This window comes from Rhea americana, unplaced genomic scaffold, assembly GCF_003343005.1.
Source record: "Rhea americana isolate MKP2758 unplaced genomic scaffold, rheAme1 scaffold_17, whole genome shotgun sequence".
In the NCBI taxonomy this organism is placed as follows: Eukaryota; Metazoa; Chordata; class Aves; order Rheiformes; family Rheidae; genus Rhea; species Rhea americana.
This window is the reverse complement of record NW_028185816.1, coordinates 8,671,099-8,697,778: the sequence shown is the minus strand read 5'-3', so window position 1 is coordinate 8,697,778 and position 26,680 is coordinate 8,671,099. Positions and strand designations below refer to the sequence as shown.

At 42.2% G+C, this 26,680-nt stretch overlaps 1 protein-coding gene across 4 annotated transcripts in view; it reads left to right on the top strand.

Moving 5' to 3' along the window:
* ACBD6 (acyl-CoA binding domain containing 6) overlaps positions 1–26,680 on the top strand; it is an 87,113-nt gene that overhangs the window by 18,383 nt on the left and 42,050 nt on the right. For 3 of the 4 annotated variants that reach the window (XM_085300970.1, XM_085300969.1, XM_085300971.1), the window contains exons 4-6: positions 6,333–6,415; positions 17,223–17,328; positions 24,317–24,406. In XM_085300970.1, coding sequence (XP_085157096.1) covers positions 6,333–6,415; positions 17,223–17,328; positions 24,317–24,406 — 279 coding nt within the window. The remainder of the gene's footprint in view (positions 1–6,332; positions 6,416–17,222; positions 17,329–24,316; positions 24,407–26,680) is intronic. The other variant, XM_085300972.1, reaches the window with a different exon arrangement.

Below are 26,680 nucleotides of genomic sequence, written 5' to 3'. Positions count from 1 at the left end.
TCGTGAAAGGTGGCTTTGCAGAAGCGTCTAATGGGGCGGCTGCCCTCGGCGTGGGCGTATTTTTATCTTGTTTGGATGTAACTGGCCTCTGCCAGCCTGTAAAGAGTGGCAAGAAATGCTGAGCTGTTCATACTTTTTAGTGGAGAAGGGAGGATTTTATGAATCCTGTTCAAGTATTTAATGGGGCAGCTGGTTTTATGGAGAGTAAAAAAAAAAAAAAAAATCTTTTTCCTTCAGCAGCGTTGCCTCTTAAGGGTTGATATTTACCTTCCCTCTGGCTGCACGTGGTGTGAAGTTCAGCTTAGCTGGGAAGAAGAAAGATACAGGTGGGAAACACCTTTGGCAGCGCACGTTGTTTTGTCCTCGTTCYCTGCTTCAGTAGCCACCCTGTCAAAGGAGCATCCTGCGTCGCTGCAGGGCCAGCGGCCCCCGTGCCTCTTGGGGGAGAAGAGGACACCTCCTCCCCTCCCGAGGACCGTCCTCCTCGGACCACCTGCATCTGAGGTGGAGCTGGCCCTCCTCCCGTTGACTCTCCTGGCGCTGGCCTTTACTAGCAAAGGAAGACGGCAGCAATTATGGCACACACAATTAACGGGCTTCTAATCTCCAGCCTTGCGTGTAATTGCTGCTGTCAAATACAATTAGTGTCTGCCCAAGTTCCCTTCCCAGGGGGGACAGCCGGGCCGTGACACAGAGCGAAAGGAAGGGGCAGAGCGGCTGAAACTTGAGGAGAGTTTACGTGTTCTTGTTGCCTCCCTGATAATCCTCTCTCCTCAAATTGTGTCCAGAAATGTCCGTCCAGGGTATTAAGGGGATGCGGTAGCAAGCAAAGCAGGTCTTGAGGTCTCCCATTGGGTTAATGCTGTGAAGCGCCTTCTGTAAAATTTGTCACCTGAGACTATGCTAGCTTAATTACAATTCAATCAGCACACTTCACTGATTTACTCTTAACTTCGTGTCAGCCTACGGGGGTTAGGATGCCRCCTGCCCTGGCGTGACAGCTGAGCCTGGAGCTACCGAGCATCTCCCCGGTGTCACTTGGGGAGCTTTGGCACAGGCCAGCTTTCCTCCTGCCACCGCCAACAACCCTCCATGAATTCCCAGCGCTGGGAATGCCTCCAGGCTCCCTGGTTCCCCGCTCGGGACCCCGCTGTCACCAACCAAAGCCTCACAGGCGCCTTGCGAGGCCAAGTCAGTTTGCTCCTGTGGTCGCTGGCAGGTTCCTTGGGAGCAGGAGGTTTCCCTGTTCTTCCGCGGTGCTTGTACCGCGGCACCAGTGTGCGGTACCTTGCGGGAAGCCAGTATGCAACAAGGTAAAGTTAGTCTCACGGCCGCAACGCTGAATCCGGCAAGAGGCTCRCGTTTGTAAGTCCAGGAGTGTCTCTCACGCAGACATAACTTCTCACTCATTCTTCGTGATGATGTTCAGAGGTGAATTATGGGGCGCGTGTAGAATAAATGCTGATTTAAATCTCCGTACTATGTATTCTCTGCTACGAAAAATGCTTCAGAAAAATTTGGAGGGCAGTATTTCTTGTGTCTCTCCCATAAAGCCAGGTACTGTTGCTATTCTGACTTAAGCTTCATCAGGCTCAGAGAAAGAAGAGCAAACAATATAATAAATATTCTCTGAACTTGACCCAAGTAATTTTTTCCATGCACTGCGGAGTCTTGGATTTGTGGCCCTCATATGTAGCTCTCGTTTAATTCTTCTCACCTTTTTTACTTCCAGGCTGTGTGGTGATACAGAGCTAAGTCTTGACTGCTTCAAGGCTTTAGCCTAGTGTAATTTTGAAGACAAATGCTTTGATGTTAAGAACCTTTTACTAGTGACTTTTTCTTAAATATATGTATCTTGGTGTAGAGAAAAGCCTGAGAGATGTGTAACTTCGTAGGAATTAGAGCGGCCTGATGGATGGGCTGTGTAACACAGCCACGTGACTCGCCAAATAGTACGTTGTRTGTCTGTATACGCAAAATTAACCAAGCAGTTCTCAGTTTGCTCAGAATAAAATTGGGATGTTTGACACAATGTGTTCCTAAGATTTAGCTCTCRTGTTAAAATCGAACGAGGATTTTAAGAAAAGCTTTTTTTTATTATTATTTATTTTTATATATGTATATTTTTATATATATATATTTAAGTTGGACACTTCAAAAAGCTGAAACTTGTGCTGTTCTGCAGCATCTTTGTAGGCCTCTGCTGTGCCGTGGCCATGCCTCCTGTCAGATTGCCGTGGCCATGCCTCCTGTCAGACTCGGGAGGAGTCCTTGCCCTGTGTCCACCGTAGTTGTGCGCGGGTGGTTAGACCCGATTCAGTCCCAGAGCAAATCGCCCGTAGCAGGTCGCCTTGYGGCTCTGGGGGGTTCTGGGAGGTGGGTTGAAACGAGGCCCTGTGGAGGTGCTGTCTTAGGTCTGTGCTAGCCTCTTTCGCCTCTCGAAACTGTGCTTAGGCTCTGAGATGAAAAATAATAAATTGGTGGCCTGTCTTCAGGCCTATAGCAAGAGGTTAACCCACAAACCAACCCCTGACMGAACTATTTCTCTTCCTTTGTCAGACAGTAATTCTTATCCCACTCTCCCGAAGTGCAGGAAGGGGACTGGATCGTGCTGTAGTCGTTGGAGACTTTTAAGACCAACATAGAAGGTGAACTAAAATCCTAGGCCCTTGCGAAGTAAATGTTTGTCTCAATTCTGTTTTTCTTTTCCATAATGCTTAGTGTGGTAAAACTATCTTCCTTCTCCTTTATTTTTCAGTCTTGGTCAGACAATAATGTTGTTAAAGCTTGTAAGTGAGTTTGAGCTACTGTCTCATTGAAGAGAAGATGGAGCTGAAATTGTCAGTGAGGCACCGGACAGGGATTTCTAATGTGTCTGTCGTTATACGTTAACCTCTGAACTGGGACACGACGTCTCTTTTACGGCTGACAACAATTTAAAGGTATACGTCTTGACATCGTGCATAAAGGAGGAAGGGGGAGTGGAGAAGAAAATGAATTAATGATGTTAGCAAATATTAGTCCCTGTATTCCCATTTTGTTCAGAAAGTGGTTGTCAGGCCTGAGGCCGTGCGGAGCGGCATTGTCAGTGACAGGCAGTCAGGATCCGATTGTACCTTGACTCAAGCCGGTCTTTTATTGACAAATACAGTGCATTGAGGCAGCAGTGAGGGTGCTGCGCTGTCCGCTCCGAGAAGTGCGGCTTTTCTCCTGGAATTCTTGGTGACGTTCGAGAAGGATGGTTTTCTGGGTTTAGTGGAGTTCCCCGTGCCCGAGTGTGAATGCAGCAGGAGTCAGGGGAGTTGAAAACGTCTCCTAATGGGTGTGTGCACTGCATACAGAAACACGTATTTGCTTGTGATTTATGCTAGTTTTAATCGACCAGATCCACCTACTGAAGTTGACTGTCAAGAGTAATAGTGACTTTGCTATCAGCCTTAATTTTAAAAAAGTAATAAAGAATCAATGTGCACAAATTAAAGGTAAGTATGGGAAACTTCAGTGCCTCTGAAGGCATCTCTTGCTCTTCTGTATCACCTTTTCACAGATCTCATATGGGCTGCTGCTGCTTTGGCACTCAAGTGCAGTCCTCCAGGGCTTCTCCTGTCATATTACAAACTCATATTTGTTGCTATCGTTTTGAACTGGCAGTTTGAGGGTGACCTCATACTCCATGTACTTTTTGCCTTTTCTGCTGTTTATACCTCTTACATAGTCCTGACTCTGTATGTTGTTGCCATTTTGTGTCTGGGATTCAGATTGCAAATTCTGGGAGTCTGAGATCATGTTATTTCTTAAATATCATTAGTTACATGCATACCTGCCATGCTTTTGGACAGCACTGCCAGCAGTGAATGAAATAGAGCTGATTTAATTGAGAGCTGCATAGTTAATTATTAGCGCCTTTTTTTCAAAGGAGGAGAGAGAAGAATTGCAGTCTAAGGGTTTTAATTTCATTGTGGTTTTCAATTTAATGTGATTTTTAAACTCACTGGTTATCATTTGTGTGTGTGTGTGTGTGTGTATATGTGTGTATATATATATTTTATATATATACATACATATATATATATATATATATGGCATTTGCTTTATTTTCGCAGGATAAAAGCACTTTTTCACTGTAAAAATATCAAGAGATTTGAGAGGGAGTGCACCTGCATGTTACAGATCACTTCAGCCAGCACGAGTGACAGATGAAAGCATTGGTTCCCGTTAGTGCCGTAGCTATGACGGGGTTTAGAAAGAGCTGCTGCTTTCGTTCTGCCCTTTGCATTGTCCAGTTTGCTTATGAAGTGGTGCTCGGACACGTGTGTGCAAGTGCCTGGAAGGCAGGAGCGTAGATATTGGAGGTGGGCAAACGAGCTCGTGGTGTTGGCAGCTGTCAAGGGTGCATCGGAAGAAAGCAGTCTGTGTCCGACAGCGGGCAGAGCTTGCAGCGCCTTCGGGAGAAAGCGCTCCTTGAAGCCCRGATGGATCCGCCTTGGGAATTCCTGTGATGATGAAAGTTGGATCCCCGATGGTGTTTTTAGTGACTTTATGGAGAAAAGTCATGCTTGAAATCCTGATAGGATATCTGAGATTTTTCGGGTGCATTTTTCATGAACTTGTTCTACATGTACAGGACTATGAAGGAACAAGCTTAGCTCCAGACTCATAAATTGTATATTCCAGTTACCTTTTTCTGTGTAAAAGCAATGAGATAAAAGCTGCTTGGACAAAGTAACCTATAAATAGGTTAAGACCCAGAGAGATTCTTGCCCAAGCATTTTTGGGAAGGGCTTTATCATTAATTTTCTCAATAACCTTATATGTACTTGATCAACATAATTAATCTTTGGAAATGCATTAGTTGTGCAACTTTAGAAGGCAACCTTAATCCAAGAAACCTTTTTTTACAATTTTTGCTTCAAGAAGGATGAAATTAAATTTGCAAGTGTTGTTTTTGACTTTGAAAAAAAAATCCCCAAATTGCCATGGGGAAGAGATGAAAGAATATAGATTAAAAAAAAAATGTAGTTCCTGAAGCTGATTGAATGACTACTGTCTTTCAACATCAAAAAAGATACTCCTTGTGAATATAGCTTCATTTTATAGGAGTAGCTCTTGCATGTAATAGCAGATGATCTGAAATTAATTTTCTTCGTAAGTGGTGTGGAAATAATTGATGGACAGTAAGGTTCTCTGCTAAATAATTTTTTAAGAGGGGCATTGCACTGTAAAGACTTGAAAGCCCTTTCCCTTCAGGGAGAACTTTGTGTCACCTTTTACTCTAGATTAAAGAAAAACTACTTGCCACAGAATAGTTTGCAAAGCCAATTTTCTTTCTGTTTTTTTTTTCTTTTAAATAAGTGTGTCTGAGATATCTGCAAACCCAAACGTTGTTTGGGCTGTTACAGGAGCTCAGACTGAGCAGGATATAAAAGCGAATGTATTATTGGGGGCGGGAGGCGGGAGTAAATGGGTTTAAAGCGAAAGCAATGTAGAGTGCAGGAAGAAAGAAAAACATAAACATATTTTATTTTTTAAAAAATGACATCTTTGCAGGTAGAATTCTGATTCTACCTAACAGTGTATTTTGGGTAATCAGCAATGCATCACATCTTCTAAGGGGGGGCTGGAGGACGGGCTGGCTTTTCCTTTGCTCCTCGGATTTTATTCAGCTCGAGCGTGACAATATCTTGTCACTGAAAGCAACAAAACTGTCCACGGACAATACGCGTTGCGCTTGACGGGCTGTTTATGTAAGGTGTTATTGCTGGGAATTGCAGAGCAGTTTGAATTACTTACCTGAAGGCAGAGAGCTGCGATTCCCTAGAATAACTAGATTTTTTTGCACCCTGTAGTAGGGTCAGGCTTTCAGATAGCAGGTGCTTACCCCTTTGTGAAAATCTGGCATCAATTTAAAGCAAGTGTCTTGAATTGCAGGTCCCAAACTGCTGGCTGTTTTTTGAAAAGGGAGGCTTTGGGCTCTGCATCGATCAATCATTATTCTAATTGTTCATTTCTATTATAGTGGGAATCACTCCGAATCCTAGAGTTCCTGGGAGTAAATCATTTGGAAATGCTACCCATTATAAAATTTAATTTTAAATCTATATTAAATAGATTTATAAAGGCAAGCTTTGCAATCTAGTAACGTAACATTATGCTTCCTCACAGCAGCTCAGCGTTTGGGTCCTAGGGGGCCAGAGATGCATCCTCCCGTGCCGATGAGGTTTCCAGAGGGTGATCTCGTCTCTGGGGCTGGGAAGGCGTGGGAGGTGGCGAAGGGATGGCCCAGTCTGGAGCGAGAGCCAGGATGCTGGACCACTCTTTTCTTTTTCTTCCAGACTACAGAGAAGAGAGGAAAAGAATGCAAAACCGCCTTTGGAGGCCCAGTTGTCAGCTCGTTGTATCAAGAAGAAACAATCAGGTGATTATCTGCTCTGGACTTCAGTTAAAAAACGGTGTTTTTCTAATGGAATTCTGTTAAGCAATTTTTTTTTTTTAATATCACACAAGTGTGGTGGCAACTGCAACAGGATAATAAATGACAGGAAAGAACTTTTCAGGTCCATAATCATTTAAATCAATAACTGCCTGTATCACTGCCAGGTACTAACCTTTTCCTAGCACGAAATGTGGGGGAAGGGCAAGGCTTCCCATTTTTCAGTTATATGGCTTAAAAAAAAGTAGTATTGGCTTTTTTTATAGAAAGCTCTTCAGACACTACCTTTTTCAAATAGTTATTTCTTTACCAATACATTCACTAAGAAATGTTCAGTGAAGGTTTTAATATTGGACAATATTTGCCTTCAGGGAGAGCTTGCACCTTTAATTAATTTTTTTTCTAGCTTCTGCAGCTGCCATAGCAGAAATGCACTTACTGATCTAGAATAGCTGCTATTTAAAAACTGCCAGGGTGCAAGCAGTAAGTGACATTAGCTACTGAATGAGGACAGCTGTTGGGTTTTTCTTTTTTTTTTTTTTTTTTAAGTTCCATAGTAAATGCACAACTATTAAGCATGGGCATAATATTACTTCCAATACATAAATGATTGCCTGGAGAATCTTTGGGAATACAGCATCATATTTTTAATTAAAATGAATAGTCAGAGAAGACTAAATTTTCAGCAGTGTTTGCTGTCATATTGTAGTCACCCAGTTACGTGTATGTGATCATCTTTGTTTTATTTTTTGTCTTGCATCATTTTAGTCTCAGTAGATTAAAATATAAACACTGTTTGATTTCATTTCACACACGCACATATTCCCGAGCTTGCTAGGAATTCTCCCGAAGAGTTAAAACTCTAGCACAGCATTTCGGTGACTTGTAGTCACAAACTAATGAAAAATAAATCATGAGCAGGTGGTTCCAAGCTCTTTGCAAGGAGCTCAGGTAGAAATTAATATGGTTGTGTTCTGAATAAGCAAATGCAGGAGCAGCTTTGCGCTCGGCAGTAGTGCGGGCGTTTCCTTAGGCATTGCAATCTGTTTTATAGTAAGATGGAACACTTGGCCAGGACTCGCCCTCTTTACTTTGCACGGAAAGCCAACACATCTTTAACTTATGCCTGGACCTTGACCAAAGGTGGGCAGGTATGACCTTGTTTTAACATTCTGCTTGAGAAATGGTACTCTTAGTAGCCGCAAGCTCCTTTTTTCTTCCTTGGACTGTCAGTCTAGGTCTTGGCCAACATCCTTGAGCTCATAATTTGACCTTGTGGTTAAAATCCTGTTTGAGCTGTTCATCCAGCTCTTGAATGATCAGTGCTGCCTGCTGATGGATGCTGAGTGTGAGACATGTTTATTTCTACACCCTTTCAGAGGAGAGGCTATCTCAAGTACCACCTGTGCCCCTTCCTGGTCATGAAATACAGCACTGCCTACAGGAAAACAGGGCTTGTCCTAGTGGGCCTAACTAGTTTAAATATTCTCTTTGTGATTTGTTTTTATTTTCACAAGAGCATGGCATGTGCAGGACTTGCAAATAACTGCAGCTTAAAATGCTTTTTTCTTTCTTTTTTTTTTTTCCCCTCCCAGATCTACCATGAGGAATATTTTGAGTGCCACGTGTAGCAGTTTGCCAATAGTTGTGTTCCAGTATAGCACAGCCTTAGTCCTTACAAAACAAGGCTGTAGACAGATGTACCATCTGACAAAGCTGGAATAGTTTGCTTGCTGCTGAAAGCCAGTTAAATAAAGTCTCCTAATGCTGCTGAAGCAGGATAGAAACACTCATGTGACTTGTTAACACAGCTCACCTGGTAGACATCAGCATCTTCAAATGCAAGATATGATGTGAGCTTGTGTCAGCACAGTATCTTGCCTGCATGCAAGCTGTACGACTTCAACTTTCTCAGTGTAGTTTAACATATAACCATATAATATGGCTTATATGTCTATTGTTTGATCTTTTACCAGAGCAGGGAATAAATTTGTACAAGTATAGTGTACATCCTTAGTGAGTGGTGATGATTATATGATGAAAAGCATAGCCCTAAGTAACAAAATTGCACTGTTACAAAAACTACAAGTAAGTTAGCCTAAGAAGGATGGCACTAGGGCTCTAGACATTTAATTTGGCCTCCAGGTTTATCTAGAGCATGAAGTAAATTGGGTTGATAGCAGTACCACCTTGCCTGAGAAGTGAAGTGACTTTCTGAGGCTGTTAAAAAGAAAAAAGGGGGGGGAGGGTGAGAAGAGAAAGTCATTTTCTGTAGGAAATTAAGATACTAATTTTCTGTATTTTGGTTCTAGGATTCCATTGTCTATAGGTAAACTCTAAGCTTTTTGTCATCAGGCTTAAGTTTTCCTTTGAGCAATCCTAAGTTGGAAATCGTGCATGCTGTTACACAATTATAGGCTTTCAGGTGTTGCACCAAAAGCTGGGAACTTCTTTGTACTTTAGGGTTTCATTGGCTGCTGCTTGTAGTTACGATGGAGTTTGAATGCAAGTAATGAAGGTTAGCTGATGGAGAGTTACAGTATGCTCTAGAAAGCTGGGTTGGGGACAGAAGGGGAAAGAAAACTTAATACCTTGAGATAGCAAAAACTTCACTACTTTAGTAGTTATCGATAAGTTCAGCATATGTCTGTATAGCTGTAAACTCATAGTCAAAGGTCTGTGAAAAGAAACCTTGCAGACTATTTTATTGACCCATTTGTCAACGTTGGGCCTAATTCAGGCGTTAAAACAGACTTGCCAAAATCAGAGTGTAATTTGATCCACTTTAGTCTCTATTTCCCYGAGCTGTTGCTGGGGTGTTTTCTAGTTAAGGGGTCATATTAAGAGAGAAYGCCTACATTCCTATTGTGGAATTAAATGCTTGTTTTTTAGGGTACAAATCTGTAAATGTTGGGCAAAGTGGAATTACCATACCCTGACCTGAAGTCAGGTGGATCAGAATTTGTAAGAACTGGGATGGTGCCAGGGCTCATTTTGCGTTATCACTAGTTATCTCAAATGTTTCTACTTTGAGGACAAGATAGAAAACTGTCTGGCTCACGTAAATAAATTGCACTTATTCCAAATAAATTCAAGAGCATCTGTAGAAACAGGTTATGCTGATCTAATTAAATCAATTTAGAAACAAATTCAGTTAAATCGGTGCAATTTGTGTGTTCATAGATCAATCCTCAAATCAGGAGGAGGTCTCTTGAGCTAACGAGGCATAGCAGTTATTTCCTTTGGGGTRCTGGGCACTGCTCATCAATTAGGAGTCATTAATAAACCCTGGCAATAAAGAGCTGAAGTACCCCCAGTGACTAACGGGGAGAGGTTGCAAAATGTATTAGCATAGTGGTCTGCCTTTTGGTATCTCTCTAAATCACCTATCTCACTTCAGGTGTTGCACAAAAATAATGCATGCTGTTGACTGATGCTGGGACTTGGAGGTTCTGCTTGGAGGAGGGATTTAGAAATTGTGATTTCACACTGCCCAATCCAGCACAGGTGRCTTATAGTGGTGTTTTGTTGCTAGTGGTGGTGATTTTTTGGTGGGTGATTTTGTTTGTTTGTTTTTATTTTATTTATTTATTTATTTTACTGTTGCATAAAGCATTATGTCCATAGCAGAAATAGTTGAGTTCTTCCATGGACAAGTAGTTATAATTACAGTTTCCCAAACCTGGTAAATAAACAAATGAAGTAGACTGATGTGTCACCAATATAAATCTCATCTAAGACACAAATTGAGGAAGATACCAAAAATGCTGTAGAAGTGGAAATGCAACTTTAAAGTTATTTTAAAATATTTTTAAAGAATTTTTTAAAAGAATTTTAAAAAAAATAAATAAACACATAGTTTACAAGTGTTTCTAGCAAATGAAAGCATTTACTTGGCAGATGGAGACCATGGAAAAAATGTTGCCAAATGTCTACTTCCTTTTTCATTTAGAGCAGGAGCCCTCCTCTGCTGCACAGACGCCCTCTCKACATGCAGACCTTGTTTCTTTTGTGCAGGCATCAGCGTGCAGGTAACGCAAGGAGATGAGCGAGGCCTTGTTGGACTAAGCTGAAATTTTTTCTGGACTGTGGGACGTGTAGGAAAGATGCGCTTTTCTGGTAGAAACTTCTGCCCTTCCTTGCAACTCTAGGAAGGAGGGGAACCGAGATGCATCTCCTTGCATTCCCCAATTAAGAGCTGGGGAGAAGTTTAGGAACTGGATGGTAGAGCAAGGACTAAACTGTTGGGGGGGGGAACGGCAGGCAGCGCGCTGCACCCCCGCCACCCCTCGTGCGCGGGGAGCTCTCTGGGTGCCGTGCAGAGTCAGAATTGCATTAATGCCGCYGCTGCCGCCGCCGCCATCTGGCCCCTCTGCCGGCCCGGGCTGTGCGCCCCGTGATTGATGGGCTCAGGAATTGATTAGTTGTTCTGCGAGACAAATGAACTGTTTTGGCAGAAAATACCAGAGGTCGCTGCGTGTGGTCAGGCACAAAAGCTGCTGAATTTTAAAGAGCTGCTTCCAGCATCCATTGTGAAGATGCTGCTTCGGAGCAGTACCAGCTTTTGAAACCAGCCCGGCGCTCTGGAGCGTGTTYGGGGTTTTGTTCTTTTCCTGCTCTCCGTCTTCAGGAATGCCAGGGTCGGGAATGAGCACAAAACTGCAGAATTTAAGTGTGAAAATGGGATCGAGCATCCTTGGCTTGGTGGGAATTAAGGGCTCGTGCTGGTGTTACAGTGCGTTCACGTGGCTGCATCACAGCTGTCTGTCACTTACACAAATGTTCGGCTGTGAAATCCCCGTAGGAGAGCGAGCTCTTCCAGTTACAGAGAGCCCGGGCAGCCTGCAGCACGCAGCCGTATTGCAAATGAGAGCAATTGCTCAGAAACAAAACACTTGCAAATCCAAGCGCTTGAGTTACTGGGTTTTTTTGCTTTTGTTTTTGTTTTGTTCTGTTTCTTAAACTTGGTGTAATTTAGAAATGCGTCCTCTCCGGGTGGTATTTAGAGACCCTGACTTCAAGATGATTGCCAAGTTTATCCTGGCTTTTATTGCACCCTCCTGTTCCGTTTCCTTGGAGCAGTGACCCTTGGGTCCCGCTTTGTTGTGCAAAGGGGCTGTTTGCTTTGGGCCTCCCTCCCCCTTGGGAGGCTCTGCATCCGTAAATGGCAGCTCCTGTTTTGGGTTTTCGCTGCCGCCTCCGCTCTCCTGATRCTGCTAATCTACCAAAGTGCGAGTGCCTTTCCGAGATGGGTGGGGAATTGGATGACACATGTCTTACTATGTCCCAGCCGCTCTCCAAGGACAGCACACAAGTGTGCAGGCAAGTGGGCAACACTTCCCCTGGGAAAGCCTGCTGGTTCAAAATAAACTTGAGTTATGGATTTATTCAGCTTGTAAAACCTCAGCTGGCATAAATAATTGAGAAAGCAAAGGTTTGTCTGTGGTGCATACCTCTGGGACACGCTCCTGCCTCCCTCCCTCCCACCACCTTTTCTTATGAAAATGATCCCAGTTGCACTGATAGATAATAACAACACCAAGCAATTAAAAGCTATGGGTGGCTGGAGAGAGGAGAAAAGGTTCAGTTAATGAGCTTTTCCTCTTCCTGTGCCCAGGAGAGCCTCAGAAGTGACGAGGCGATTAAAGCGAAGAGATAATTATAGATTATGTGAAAATGGGTCCCATGGGGACCAGGGGCCTTGACATAAACAGTAACTGTTGCGAGTGGCTCCTGGCTCCCGCGGGCTGCCGGCTCCGYGCGTCGCTGAGCTCCGGCTCGCTGGCAGCGCTGTGCCAGGCGGGCGGGCGAAGCCACCTGTTTGCAGCAGCCGAGGCCCGGGCCGGGGCCGGGGCCGCTCCCCAGGCGGCTCCTCGCTGGGCTCCTTCACCGCTGCCCTGCCTGAAAGCAGCAGCGGGTCGCGGCCTCTGCCCAGAGCTTTGCACTAGAGGTAACCTGCGAGGAGGAGGAAGGAAACGGGCGCAGAGGATGCTCTCGGTGAGGTTACAGGAAGACTTGAATGTTTGAATTTCCAATCTTTCCCTTGCCTCTTCCTGACAGTCTCTCTTGCTGTTAAGAGAGCAAGTAAGTATATGGTGTTACAGGTAGGATGGAAGTCAAGCCCTGACAGCAGATCCTTGCCTGTGAGCTGTTTGCTGTTGCCTACGTTCAACACCTGCATAGTTTGGGTGGCTTCTGAGGAAGCCTTGTGAAGCCTTCCAAGATTGCAAAGGCTGCGGCGATGGCTTGGTTTAAATTCTTCCACATCCTTTAGTTAAGGACTGAAAAAGCTTCACTTGCACTACCCATAGCACCAGATACGGTTCAGGTTGGTTGTGGATCAGGGCTAATACTGCTTGCTGCGGAGGCAGGAGAGCAGAAGAGAATCGCTTTGCAAGCAGAACAGGTGCTGGTGAAGGAAGAGAAGAGAAACCCTTTTGGCCAACCTAAAAAAAAACAAGTAGAGATGTACACATTTGCTACTATTACAGATTATTAAATGGCCGCTGATTTGAAAAGTCTAGCTAAGTAAAAAGAGGTAGTGCTTGTATGTCTCACACAGGGTGATACAGAAATAAAGTTGCTTTTCACTGTCTTCATTTAGCTACGCTTTCTTTAATCTGTGTATATTTTCATGTTGGAGTTTCATGGTCTTTGCCATCTGCAGATGTCTTAAATGCTGTGTTTTTCTTTTTGCAAAATGATTTGTTTTTTCAATATAGAAACGGTAGATTGTTTTTCTCTTTTCTGTAGCATTATTTGAGTAACCTCATTGCAGTGTTTGTTACTGCCGTACTTCTGATGTGTTTCTCTGGGATTTTAGGCTCTATTTCCACCAGCTTCAAGGCCTCGCTGTCGGCTCTGACCAGTTTCTTATGCAGAGCGCAAATACCCACTAGGGACCGGCCTGAAAGCACGGCATGCACTTTGTGTAGCAGTAACCACTACTGTGGAGGGCTTCTTGTGTGTGCATATGTAGACGCATGAAATAAAGGGCAAAAATGAGCTCACAGTTGCAAGGCTTTTTTGAGCTATGATTATTTATCCTGTGTAGTCTTGAATAGGAAGTCAGCCAATAGCAATAGTGTCTTTACTGCATTCACACCCTTTAAGTGGAGTTTTTTTTCTAGTATTGATGCCGCAAAAATTCACTTGAACCTCCAAGTCCTTTTCTGAGTTATTTTTTCTCTGTTTGCTTTGACTTTTTTTTTAGCATGTGACTAGATTCAATTTTTAAATGTCTGAGGTGCAGCTTCCTCAAACTGTTTCTAGGTAAAAATCTTCATTAAGACTGGTTAGAGTTCCTTTGCACTTGTTGAACTGGCTTATTTCTTGCTGTCAAATTTGTAGAATGACTGGGGAGAGAATATGCACTAAGATTTCCCCCCCCCCCCTTTTTTTAAGGCAAGGGAGTTTTTTAAACTTAAAAATAAATGTACAGTGGAAAGATGAAATTTCCCCACATGACGATAAGGTTTGGGGAAATTGCTTTGTTATCCTGGAATAAATCCATTGTGGAAACTGTTCTGAAATAAAGGTGATTCTGTGGAAGGGGAATATATAGAGCATTTAGAGAGGCAGTTATTCTAGAAAAGCTAAATCACATCCAAATAGCCGTGTCAGTCAGTTTGCACCTTGTGGACAGTGAACTCATGGTTATGGCACAGAAAATCATCCAGACATAACTGTGAAGGAAAAAGCAGTTGGAAGCAAGTTGTTGTGCAGTATTGTCAGAATAGTAGCTTCACCCCAAAAAGCTGCTATTTGGCACCCAAGGGCACGTTTAAGCTGTTCAACTAACAAGGTAGAACGGAAGGAACCTCCTGGTGTGTAAAAGCAGCCCTTGCTAGTGGGAGCAGGTGTGTCTCAAAACGTCTATCAGAAATCTCTCCAGCTCCACCTTAAGCAAGTTAGGCTTTTGCCTTTCCTGGTCCTACTACAAGATTTTATTATTTTTTTTCCCCCTCAGAATTCAAAGTAATCACATCCAAAGCATGCAGTGATTTGTTTCGCAGGAGCTTGTGTGTAGTGTACAGACAAGGCCTCGAATGAGTTCACAAGAGACTAGTTAAGAAATTGGAAAACTTTTGTGGTGCCCCTAGGCCACTTCCTTGGGAAGGTACAAGATCTCACAGCGCATGGAGAGCAGTGTGCTCTGCAGCTCAGCTGTGCAAGAGGACTGGTTGCATACCAAGCGTAGAGGTGATGTGCAGGAGAAAGGTGCTACTAACAGTGCAAGGGAGATCAGAGGAAGTGACTTCTTCAGAGAAGGGAGCACTTTTTTCTACTGCTAGAGCTAAGTAGCAGAACTTTTTAAAGTATTTTTTCCTCCCTTTACTGCCCCTGAGGAAGGAGAAGGGCATTTGAAATCTGAAGAATGAAATATAGTTTACAATTAGATGCATAACAATAAAAGCCTGGAAGTCAAAATTGCTTTACAAAGCTCTGCCTGTCTAGGCGCAAGTTGGCGGACATGGTCTTGGTGGCACCTGTATCTTCATTTTTGTTGGGAGCGCAAGTCAGAAAGCATCGCTTTTTCTTCGTAACTCGTTGCCCACTAATGCAAATCATGTTTGGATTTTACTTTCCTTTGTTGTGTCTTTTCAGCCCTCCAGGTTCCAGAGCAGTGCAGATGAGATGGGAGAAGTGCTGTTGCCTTTTAACACCAAGGGGTCAGTTTTCCTGAAACCGCCCCATTACGTTGCGGAGACTGTTCTCTTCTGCGTAAAGGCACTCAGCATAGCAAACTCCCTGGCGGGTCTGACCTACTCCAGCAAGCCCCCATGCTTATGAGGGATTTCCTTTGGGGCTCTCAGGTCCGAATTCTGCGGAACATATGAACCTTCATAAGTTCAGATTATTGAAAGCTGGGGATGCCATGGGAAAGGTTGGCTGCCACGTATTAGTGACTCTTGTGAAACTGCCAAATCCATAATAGTGTTGACGGAGTCTTTTGAGCAGTTGTTTTCATGTGGAAATTGGAACAGGAGAGAAGTGTGCAGGGCTTTTATTTAGTTTTAAGCAATGCAACTCTGACTTTTCTTTACTCCTCACTAGGAATACAGTTGTATCAGTTTATCCATACCTAAAGACATTATWATAATAGTGTCTTTTGCTAGTGTGATATAGCCCCTTTCAAAGAATCAGTTGTACTGGGATAAGTAACTTWCTACTGGCATACCAGCATGCAAGGTAGGAGAGTTGTGCTCAGCCATGCTGCTACAGTTCATGTCTCATCTTAACTTGGTGATCTGTGAAGTCCTTGGTGTTCTTTCTGGGTTTTGGCCAGGGGCTTCACTTTTTTTTTTGCCAGCCTCCAAGCAACTCCTTTGTACTCCCTTTTAGACTGAGGGGATTAAGATGAAGCTTGACTGTACTCCCAGCTCAGAGCAGTAGGCTGGAATATGCAGAGGGACCAGCGTGTGCTTGTGCTAGGATGTCAACAAATGCTCGTTCGGACCTGCTTGCAGGCAGGAAGATCRACAAGTTTTGGAGTCACTGGAGTTTGAATTAGACATAGCTTCTTCTAGATCTGAGTRCGCTACCATGGCTTCAGAAAACACGTTAAAACTGCTGTTTTTACCAGCCAAACAAACAATCTAATTTAATGAAGTTATGAAGTTAAGACCACCTCCAGATTCTTAAAACATTATGGAAGAGCTTTGCACAAGTAACTGGTGCCACAGTGCTTCATGACAAGTAAAATATATATATATATATATATATATATATATATATATATATATAGGAAGATTGAGAAAAGGAATAGAGAACAGAATGAAGACATCATTATCCTACTGTATAAATCTATGCACTTGCATATTTAATATAACATGCAGTTCAACCCATCTCAGAAAGGATGTCGTAAAAGCAGAGAGACTGAAGAGACTGAAAAAGAGGTATCAGAGAACGAGCAGAATTTGTGCACGAGGAGACAACGTGGGCTAAGAGGAGCAATTGGTCTGGAGGAGGGATGATGTGCAAAGTCATGTGAGAGGTCTGTGGACAGTATGAAGTAGGTGAATAAATAACAATTACTTGTGAAAGAGTACCCAATAATATCAGGCAGCTGTTTTAAAACCATTGAAGGAAAGTATTTGCTCACTGTTCACTCCTTTGTGTGCACAATACCAAGCTGTAGAGCTCATTCTTCCTAGAGGTGAAAGTATAAATGTGTTAAACAGCAGAAAGAGTGGAGAAAAGGACCTGAAAAGGGCTCATAAATGTGACTGGGTGCAGCCTCTGGCTAYGGAAATCCTTAAGCCACTGAGTTTTGGAAGCTGGGTTTAACCTGGGGATGGGTTGCTGTGTGCAGGTCCTGTTCCCCSTCTTTCCTGAGCCTTCATTAGCAGCTGCTGTCAGAGATACATGGCACTGGAGGAGCTTTTGGTGTGACCCAGAGTGACTGCTCCTATAAGCTGTTTGTATAGCRAGGAGAAGAAAAGCTTTAGCCTTTTATCTTCTGGAGGGTTGCAGTGATTTATACAAAGACAGAACTGGTTCCGTGTTAACTAGGAACTTTGTAATCTCCTTGTGGTGGTTCACAGGAGCAAAGAGACTTTTGCCCTGGTATAATAATGCTAAAAGCAACCTTTGTTTTCTAGGAAGCAAGTCCTTCTGTCTCTTCTCTTGGAAGAAACAGTATTCTGCATGTACAACACTAGAAGACTGTTTTACTCCAGTGATACCGTTGAAATGGATGTGTCTATAGCTAAGTTAGAGCATAAGATATGTATGTGGCCTTTGTGTTATGCAGTAAAACAAATTTCTTTTGCYGTTGTTTCCTGAATAGGGAGGAGGACAAGAACATTTTTGATTACTGCAGAGAAAACAACATCGACCATGTAACCAAAGCCATTCGATCAAAAAACGTGGATGTGAATGTCACCGATGAGGAGGTATGGAGAAAAAGATAAAATCTATCAATCTTARTTGTTTTTTGTGTTCACAACTCCAGGCCTTTCTAGGATTCCTAGTTTAGGATTTGTATAATCAGGTAYTACGGTGGCTGGACGAACAATTGGTCACTCAGATCTATTTTAAAGTAGCAATAGCTTTCCCCTGGCTTTCTAGTAGTGTGGGTGTACAAACTGCAATGCCGTGACATCTCAGAAAATGTTCTATATTATTTTAGCAACAGCAGCTGCAACTTGCAGAGTAAGATTTGCTCAGTAACCCCTTTCTCAATCTTGTGCATTAAATGTGGTCAAATAGAAGCAGGAAGCRAGGGAAATGGCTTTTCAAGAGACTGCAGCCAGTTGACCAATGAACTCGTTTTGCCACTCTGTTCAAGACTGAAGTAGTCAAGATTTCTTTTATGCCATCCCAAACYGTACAGGCTGGGCAAGATGTCATTTGGGTTCCGTGTTGTCCACTAGGCAGTGTGTCAGTGAGCGGCTCCGGCTGTGCTGCCTTCATGAAAATGGTGGCTTCATCCTGTCTTTTTCTGCTTATCATTCAGTCAAGGCACCATTTCCCCATAGGGAGGTACATGGACATTGACCAAGGTTTTTAAGAAGGACAAATGTCTAAAATTGTGAATTAACTTAATCTTTTTTTCCCCTTTTTTGTAAAGGTAAACATTAAACATTCTAAGTGTGCAGTCACATTTTTTATTGATTCTTCAGGAAATGTAGTGGTACCAGCTTTGTCGTGGTGGTTTCAGTGCTTGCATACTGCCACCTAGCCCTCCTCTTGATCCATAGTAGCTACAGCTCCGTTTGCCGGCTGCTTCCCAGCACATTGTGTTTTGGTGAACAGATGAAGTGCTTACACATTCATAGACTGAGACGCCACAAATTCAGTTGGGTTCTCTTGTAGCTCTAAGCAGATTTCTGCCCTCTGAGCCATGACAGCCCCGGCTGGGGCTCTGAATGCTGATGGCAGGGACTTTTATTATTAATCAGGAATTCATGTGAATTAATTTTCAGAGGAGGGGAAGGTTGTTCACAATCAGGGTTGGAATTTCACATCATAAATTCAATGAACTGAAACTGTCATGTGCAACACAGTCAATGCAGCAGCGTCGCTGCTGAGCTCCAGCCGTCCCTTCACTGACCACAGGTTATAATAGTAAACATTCAGGGTGGTCATTCAGAACAGGACTGAAATCCTTTCATTGATAAAAGCTCACTTTTTGCAATTATGTGCTTGCATTAAGTGTATRGTAACACGTTACAATTGCTTCATTTTCATTGAAAAGATGCCCTTACATAGTCAGCAGGGTTCAGAAGTGTGTAACTTTCTTTGTGTTCAAATGACAAATGTGTATGGTTTTAGACAAAACATTTTGGTTTTAAAAAACATAACATTTTTGTGAAAGACGATTAAAATATTCGTGTTCTCACAACATAAATGCTAGGAGACAGATGTGAAAACTGTCAGGTTTCATCCTCCTTGAGAACTGTCTATGAATCTTTGATGTAAGGGAAGAACTAATTTAGAAATAGCAGCTATTAGCATGCRGCTGTTGCAGGACATGGAATTGCTTCAGCACAGATAAGAAACCTCTGAAATCCTGCGACAGGTTCATGGAAAGATTCCCACTGGTGCAAAACTCATCCATAGATGAGACTCTCTCAGTCTTGGTTATTGTGGCTTATCGCAGCAAATGCTCTAATAGAGAAGTAGGAACTTTTTTTGGCAAGTGCTGGCTTCCGCAGCTTGGTTCCTAGTTTGTGTATATACATATATGTGGTATCTTAAGGAGCTGAAACTATTAACAGTGTTGTTTGATATCCAAACATGTTCTTCAAAATGTGGATGGTAGCTTATTTTCCAATATCATGAAGGCTGATTGAAGTTTTAGAACCCATTTTAGAAGAGATATAACCCAGACCGAGGCTTTGGTAGAATGAAGTGTATGAAAGCGTAATCTTGTCATTTTTATTAACTGTCTTAATGTTACTGTATAAATACATCCTGCCATATCCAAAAGATGCATCTCCTGGCCCTCTGAACATAACTCACACTGTCACTTTTTTGATTTAAACACCAATAAATTTGAAATGGCAGTGTGGATACGTAAAAAGAGTTAACTTATGGAACAAAATCGGCTGAAGCACTGAATAGTCTTCTGCTAAAGTATTAAAGAAGCTAAGCACATCTTTTTCTTGTAGAATAATCACTTGACTGAGGTTGTAAGATGTTTAGATTGTATCTGCACTTCTTTATTAGTACTGTATCTAATTGTCCTCCTTTTATTTTTTTTATTTTTATTTTTTGTAAATCTGCGAAAAGTTAGCAAAAGGAGAAAAGAAATCCCAAATATAAATGTAAAACAGGGACAAGACTCCTTAYTAGAAGCAAAAGGATTTCAGAAAGGGCAGGAAAATACTCTAGGTTTTAGAGAGATGCGCTTGGCAAATTTGGAAGAAGAAATTGTCTCCTCCCCTAGAAAAGAAAAGGAAAAAAAATCCCTCGTACGGCACTCAAGCCAGCGTACCTGCTAACAGTTCAGATGTAATAAACTCCAATTTAGAATTAAACAAAGAATCTAATGACAGTAATCATGTACAAGCTTCCATTTACTGTATCTAAATTGCCCAGAGTTCAACAGAATAGCTTGCATTCACTTAAGAGTAGCATAGATGGGAGGAAAAAAAAAAAAGCAAGTTTCTTCTATATGTCAGCAGAACTAATGAAATGAGAAGTGAACTCTGGCTGTAGGGCTTCAGGCACATTCTGGTATTGTAGATTGCTGTCTTTTGAGGACAGTATTTCTTCAACATTTAACAAATCAGAAATTGTTTGGAGGCACAGATAAGTTGCTTTTGTAGCTTATGCCAGGGTCTGCGGAGGCTGTAGATAGAGGGGTTGTTTTGTTAGTTTTTTCTAATTGTCGAAGAAATCATCCTAAACAGGCATGTTACCTGTATACAGTGTTTATGCCCTTGCCAAAAACATAATGAAAGACAGCTGAAACAATTTGAGGACAGCCTAGTCCCCAGGTCTCATGCTCTAGAGACAGCAAATGGCAAACTGATGGCAGCTTCTAAGGAAAGGATGGAARAAAAATGGGGTTGAAGAAGCATCACACACTTCTCTGTCTGCAGACTTGTTCCCCAAACATCTTAAAGCTCTGAAAGAGAGTGACTTCCAAATCAAATCTCAAGTTTCCTACATACATAATGGCTACAAATGCCCTCCCGTTGACCARTGTTGCTAGCGTTGGTGGGGATGCAGCCATTATATATGTCTCTTAACTACTAGTAAGAACACACTTGCCACAAGTTAGGCTCTCTGGTTTTCAGTAATTACAGCAGCAAACGTTGTACCTGGAAGTATAGCTTAATATTGCAGAGTATCCATTTGGTTTGGCTTTGTTCTTCTCTTTCTCTGCACTGGCTAGTTGATGTGAAAATTATTCCCATCCGTCTGTCTGCTGAGGCTCAGTATATTTGCGACAAATCCCTGTCCTGTGCTTTGTTTGTGAACACCCTGTGACTTGGAGCTGAGCAAAACTGATACGCTGTTGGCTTGAGAAACTGCTGCAAAAGCCAGCCAAGCTGGCAGTGGCAACCCAAGCAAAGCACAGAAGATTTAAGAGGCAGGGTTAGTGCACTGGAGCTATTTTTATGCTCTTTTTATTAAATACTTTAGTGGCAGGGGAAAATGCATCCTCTCAAGTAACTTCTGCAACAACTGTTGAGATTTCCCGCTCAGTTTGTTTGATTCATCTCTGAAATGGTGTGGGTTTCTTTTTGTTTGGGGGGGGTATTGGGTTTTTTTTTTTTGCTTGCTTGTTTTTTAATACGCAAGGTAAATAAGTAGATTTTGTAGCTGGCTAAGTGTATTAGCTGGAACTCCTGAACGTTTTTCTGGATATTATGCAAGTAATACAGAATAATTTCTTGTTTTTGAAACAAGTTCCTTAGCGATGCTTTTTGTTGTGTATTAACTAGACTGGGTTTCTTCTGCAGGTATTTTTATTTCCATCTCAAATGGTGTGCCCTTGCAGAGAAGGGCTCCAAAGTCCTTTGCACCCTATGTTTAAGGGATAATACGCATGCTACTAGAACGTAGCCATTTCTTGYGTGGAACGTGTCAGCTTTTTAATAGCGCACAATTACCATGCAGAACCATTTAAGGCACTAATTGGAAAATATTGTATCCATTTAGAATTGCAGAGAAAATATATAGGTAAGCAGAGTGTAATTACCCAAAGTGGAATTGGCCCAAGACTTGAAATCCATACTCCTGCAAAAAGCACAAGGAGACTTTTAATGACTACAGATGGTCAGGCTTCAGTTTCTTGTCTTKTTTAAAAGGCAACACTTGCAGCAGAACCAGCTTTCCAACATATAGGAAGGGACCAGTCCTGTAGTATTTCAATAACGCTGAATTTACAAAATTGGCAGCCTATTTCCTCCCAAACTGTTTTTTTCTTTACTGGTATTGGCCAAGTTCAACATTGATAAAATTGCATTTTACTCGTCTGGARACGTATGCAAACCAACATGTTATAGCCAATAATTTATAACACTATTTTTGGTATTTAAAGGATAAAAATGACTTTATTTTGTTGATAACTGCACAATAATTATTGTTTAGTTACAGTACTATTTCTATATAATAGATCATTCCAGTTTATATATGTGAAGTATTTATCGCATTTAGGCATGTTGCAGATAAGTGCTGCTTTTGCTTCTTTCTTCTGAAATACACATCTGTGGCACAAAGTTTGTATTACTTGTCCAATTGAAATGCTAAATCGTGAGTAATTAGTAGTATAGAGTTGAATTAAAAATGTTAGAGATGAATTCAAGAGCTTTCAGTGTTTACCAATTGTTTTAAATCAGACTCTTTCCCCATTTTAGACTTTGATAGTGATGTTGAGTGAACATTAATCATTAAATGGCCCGTGGATGTCATCAGTGCTTCCATAGAAAGTCATTGTCAGAAAATTCATTCTAATTCAAGGTTAATTAGTGTAACATTAAAATTATGTGTTACAAAAATTAATTACTTGCTGGGTCAAAAGGTATGTTAAAAAGCTTAGTGCCATGTGTTTGAGATTGCATTTCCTTACTCAAAGTAATGTTCTGCCTCTGCTGCCCTCCTGAAGAATATCTAACAGCAGATGTGTGAGCTGCAGTTGCAGATGTCTTCTACCAGTCCTGCAATTTTGGCACTGTGGTTGGGGAATTTGGCTCGCAGTTCCCATTAGCAGATAAATCAGGTTGCTCACCTCGTTCCCCACTGCTGTGTCAAGAGATTTATAACCAGGCAGAGTCGTGTAACTAATTTCAGCTTTGAAGGTCTGTGAATATTTTGTATAACATCCTGGAAAACACAAGTTGGCCTGACAGTGTCATGGATAGGGGAATGATTTCCTACTCATCTGCAGCATGATTTCCAGTGAATCTCCTGCAAGCACACCACTTGCTATGTACTAAATCCGGAGAAACAGATACTAACAGGGAGTTTAATAAGCATATACAGTAAACAGTGAAGCAAAGCTTCTATCTTAAACTATTTGGGGCTTTCTCTTTTGACTTGCCACTATAAAAAAAAAAAATCTAAACATGATAGGAAGAATTTGTACCTATTTGTTAAAAGTGTCTGTTACTCCTTTGGATGCATTTCATGTCTGTGATTATCAGAGGACAAGCACTCCACCCTTGCTTTTGGGCAGGGAACTGTTCCTAGCTGTGATGCATGGCAGAGAGGAGAGCAGCTCTAGGTGTGGATGTGTCAGTACCCGCAGGTGTAGTTTACATCTGTTCTAGTCTTATTTCCTCCTCTGCTCCATGTAAATACTTTGTTCTTAATCACTAAAGGGAAAATTTGCAGGTCAGGAGATGAATTGACACTGCACAGCAAAACCAGTGAATGCTTCAAGAGCTTTGCATTGCTGGATGCTCTCCTCAGATAGCTTGGAGGAGTGTAAGGAGGGGACAGCGGTGTCTTGTTGTCTACTCATCCTTCTCCTCCACCACAGCCGCTCCTTTTGATAGATGATATATCTCAGGGGAAGAGATGGAAGGGAAGCTAAAGGCCATTTTGAGGTTCTCTTTGCCTTAGCATCATGTTTTGCCCTGTCTTATCTTATTTTTTAAAAAAATGGCATAAAGAAGGGATTTGAGTTTATTATGGGGGGAAAAATACCACGTGACAACCTCACCCTGCCCACAACAGGCTGATTGGGGCATAGCTTAACAGAGGAGTGCTTAGTATCCAGAAACTGGGGAATATGAAGATCCGAACTTTCATTACATCCCCCTGTATAGGTGGCAGAAGCACATGGGAAGGGTTCAGGTGCAGAGATTTGTCAAAAGGGGACAGGAAACAACGTAGAGTGGTTTGGGAGGTGCTTGAAGTATGAGTGTAACAACCCACATTGCAGAGCTGAGCGRGGGACAGTTGTGGGTGATACCTGCTCAGTCGCTCGATTTTAATCTTCTGCTGCAGGAGAGGCAGGATCCATTGGCTGAGAGTTTCATATCTGTCAGAGGTATGAGTTTTTGGGCATTTGGGGTCCCACTGCCTTAGGCAGCTTTTGAAAAGTTTATCCTTACTGTGTAAGTCTTTGCTCCTAAAACAGTTAGAGGCATCAAAATCCCAAATCTGTGTAAGAAAGCAAATCATGTTATGGCTCCTGCTTTTCACACTTTGCTGATTTTTCTCCTCTAAATTATTGCTGACTTAGGGCTTTGGCACTAAAGGAATGTGGAATCAAGTCATGCCTCACTGCTAGTATTTCCAGCGTTACTATTAAGTCCAAATCATGAGCAGTAGTATGTTACATACTAATCTTAGCAATTTTTTTTAAAAAAACAGTCCATGTTTGTTTTATTAATGGTACTCAGGACTCCATAGCAAGACTGTGATTCTCTCTACCCTGCTTTTGTCTGACTTGGTTAATTTTCCTTTGGATGTTTGTAGGGCAGGGCACTGCTCCACTGGGCTTGCGACAGAGGACACAAGGAGCTCGTTTCAGTACTGTTACAACATGCTGCTGATGTTAATAGCCAGGTAAGAAGAGAATGAAAAAATGAGCCTGAATTATGTTTTGTATTACCTCCCAGCCAAATGCGTCACCTGAAACTGAATTGTTCCCAGACTCCATAGCAAGTTCTTCCAGAGCATTTATCACAGAGAAGAGAATCAAGACATAGCCTGCAAAAAATAGCAGAATTCAATTACATGAAATGCATGTGTGTAAAGGGCTTTTTTCACTTCCCAGTGAAATTTCTCCTTGCAGTAAAGTTTTCTGACGACCTGGCTGTCATTTCCTATATGACTAGTGGTACTGTTGACGAGAGTTTTTTTTTTTTTTTTTTAATGTGCTAGGTGCTCAGTACATAAAGTAGCAAACTTACATAAAGTAAGTGCATTCTTTTGGTCTGTTTTTCATAACTCTGCAGTCCCAGCAGACTTCTTGTGGAAGGAGAATTCCACAGCAGCAGCTTCACTTTGCCAAACAGAAAAGCATCCTAGAAATGCCTGTTTGTGACGGAGCACTCCGTAGGATCAGGCTGTGTTTCAGGGCACAGCATGGTGGGCATATGACAGTTCCAGCTGGATCTCAGTGCGTGACTGTGGGCAGATTTAAGTCAAAGAGCTGAAGCATTTTTTGTCCCCATATAACTACCTTACTCTCTTGGAGGTCACCACTTCTAGGATAAAGGTGACTGCGCTGAACATAAAACAGCTTTTCAGCCACTGCAATTTGCAGCCCACATGTAAGCCCAGGTAAGCTGGTGGCAATTTTCAGGTGCCTTAGGACACCAGGCTGTGAATTGCCACTGCTTTATGAATGGTTCATTCCACCATCCAACTGGAATCTGCCCGTGTTCATGAGCTAGCACTCCTGGTTTTGCCAGCTCCTTGTAGGTAAGGCCTGGTCTGTGTAAATGTGGTCATGTCTGAAATAATTGTTCAACATATTTCTGTCAAATTACGATTGACTGCTCTTTACCACAGTCGCTTTTGTTGGCTTTGTTCTCCTGCCCAGTTTGGAGCTGGATACACCTGTTCTGACAAATTTGCTAGCTTATACCAACAGTCTTTTTAACAGCCCAGTGACAAGTGCTCTGGGAATCCATACCGGATAGACCTAAGCACAGTTGCGACCTGCAGGGTTCTCAGCAGACCTCTTAAGTTCATAGGATAGAAGAAGCTGCGTTAGTATTTGCACACACGAAATCTTTGTAGAATAGTCTTTCTTGCCTTTACTTGGGCAGAACTGCAGGTGGGAAGTACATGAGGAGCCACGGCTCCATTGTAGCTAGTGAGATACTGACCTTCGCACTTAGGCCTGAGCGGTTTCTCTTACGCAGAGGGCTGTGGYTTTCCTCTCCGTGGAGGAAGGCGGGGAGCCGGTACGAACAGCGGACGTGCGTGGCTGCCTCGGCAGGCCCCGCTGTCGGAATGGGCAGGCACCTTTCACGTGGAGCTCCGTGAGYGACGTGTCAGATAAATTTCTAAACAGCTTGGGCTTAAAATCAGGGGGAGGTAGGATCGAACACCTTCCTGTCCCCTTTACCCTGACAGCCCAGGAGATCTTTATTTGYAATGCTACATACTGTAGCAGCAATCTGAAAATTCACTGCTTTTTGACATTTGTCTCACTTTTTTTTCCCCCATGGTGTGTTCTGACTCTTGGACAAGGCTGAAGGAAGAATCGCCTTTTTTCTTCTGAACATTAATTTTCTATTAAACTCYTTTTCTGTTTTTTTTCTTTATGATGTATTGCACGTTTTCTAACCAGATTATTTTTGGCTAGTAACAAAAGGTTAATAATAGCCATAAAAAGAAAATCAATCTTTTGATTTTTTTTTTTTTTCTTTCCACCAAGGTAATAAAGGAGAATTTTCTTATAAAGGTCTTGGTTCATGCATAGGTATGTTTCCAGAGAAGGCAGACACTTTTTTTATTCTCAGCCATATATAAATTGGAATTACATTTCAAGACTTAATGACTTAAGGTTTATTTTTCTATTTTTTTTATCTTGACTTTTGTCCTGAAAGATTTCACATCCAAAGCAGGAGCAGAAAGAATTTTTTAAAGAGCTATCAAAAGAAAAAGGGAGAGGGAAAAATTCTGGCTTCCTAACAGACCATAAACACTGCAATATCTGCTATTACACATTACTAAATGCACTGTCAGTTAATGTGTAGGCTATAAAGAAGGATGGGTTAAGTGTAAGGGGGACTCCGGTGACTTGAATCGTGGCACTGTTATTTCAGAAAGATGTGCTCTCTGTGAAAGTTCCCCCTCCGGGCTGCAGGCAGCACTCTGCCAAAG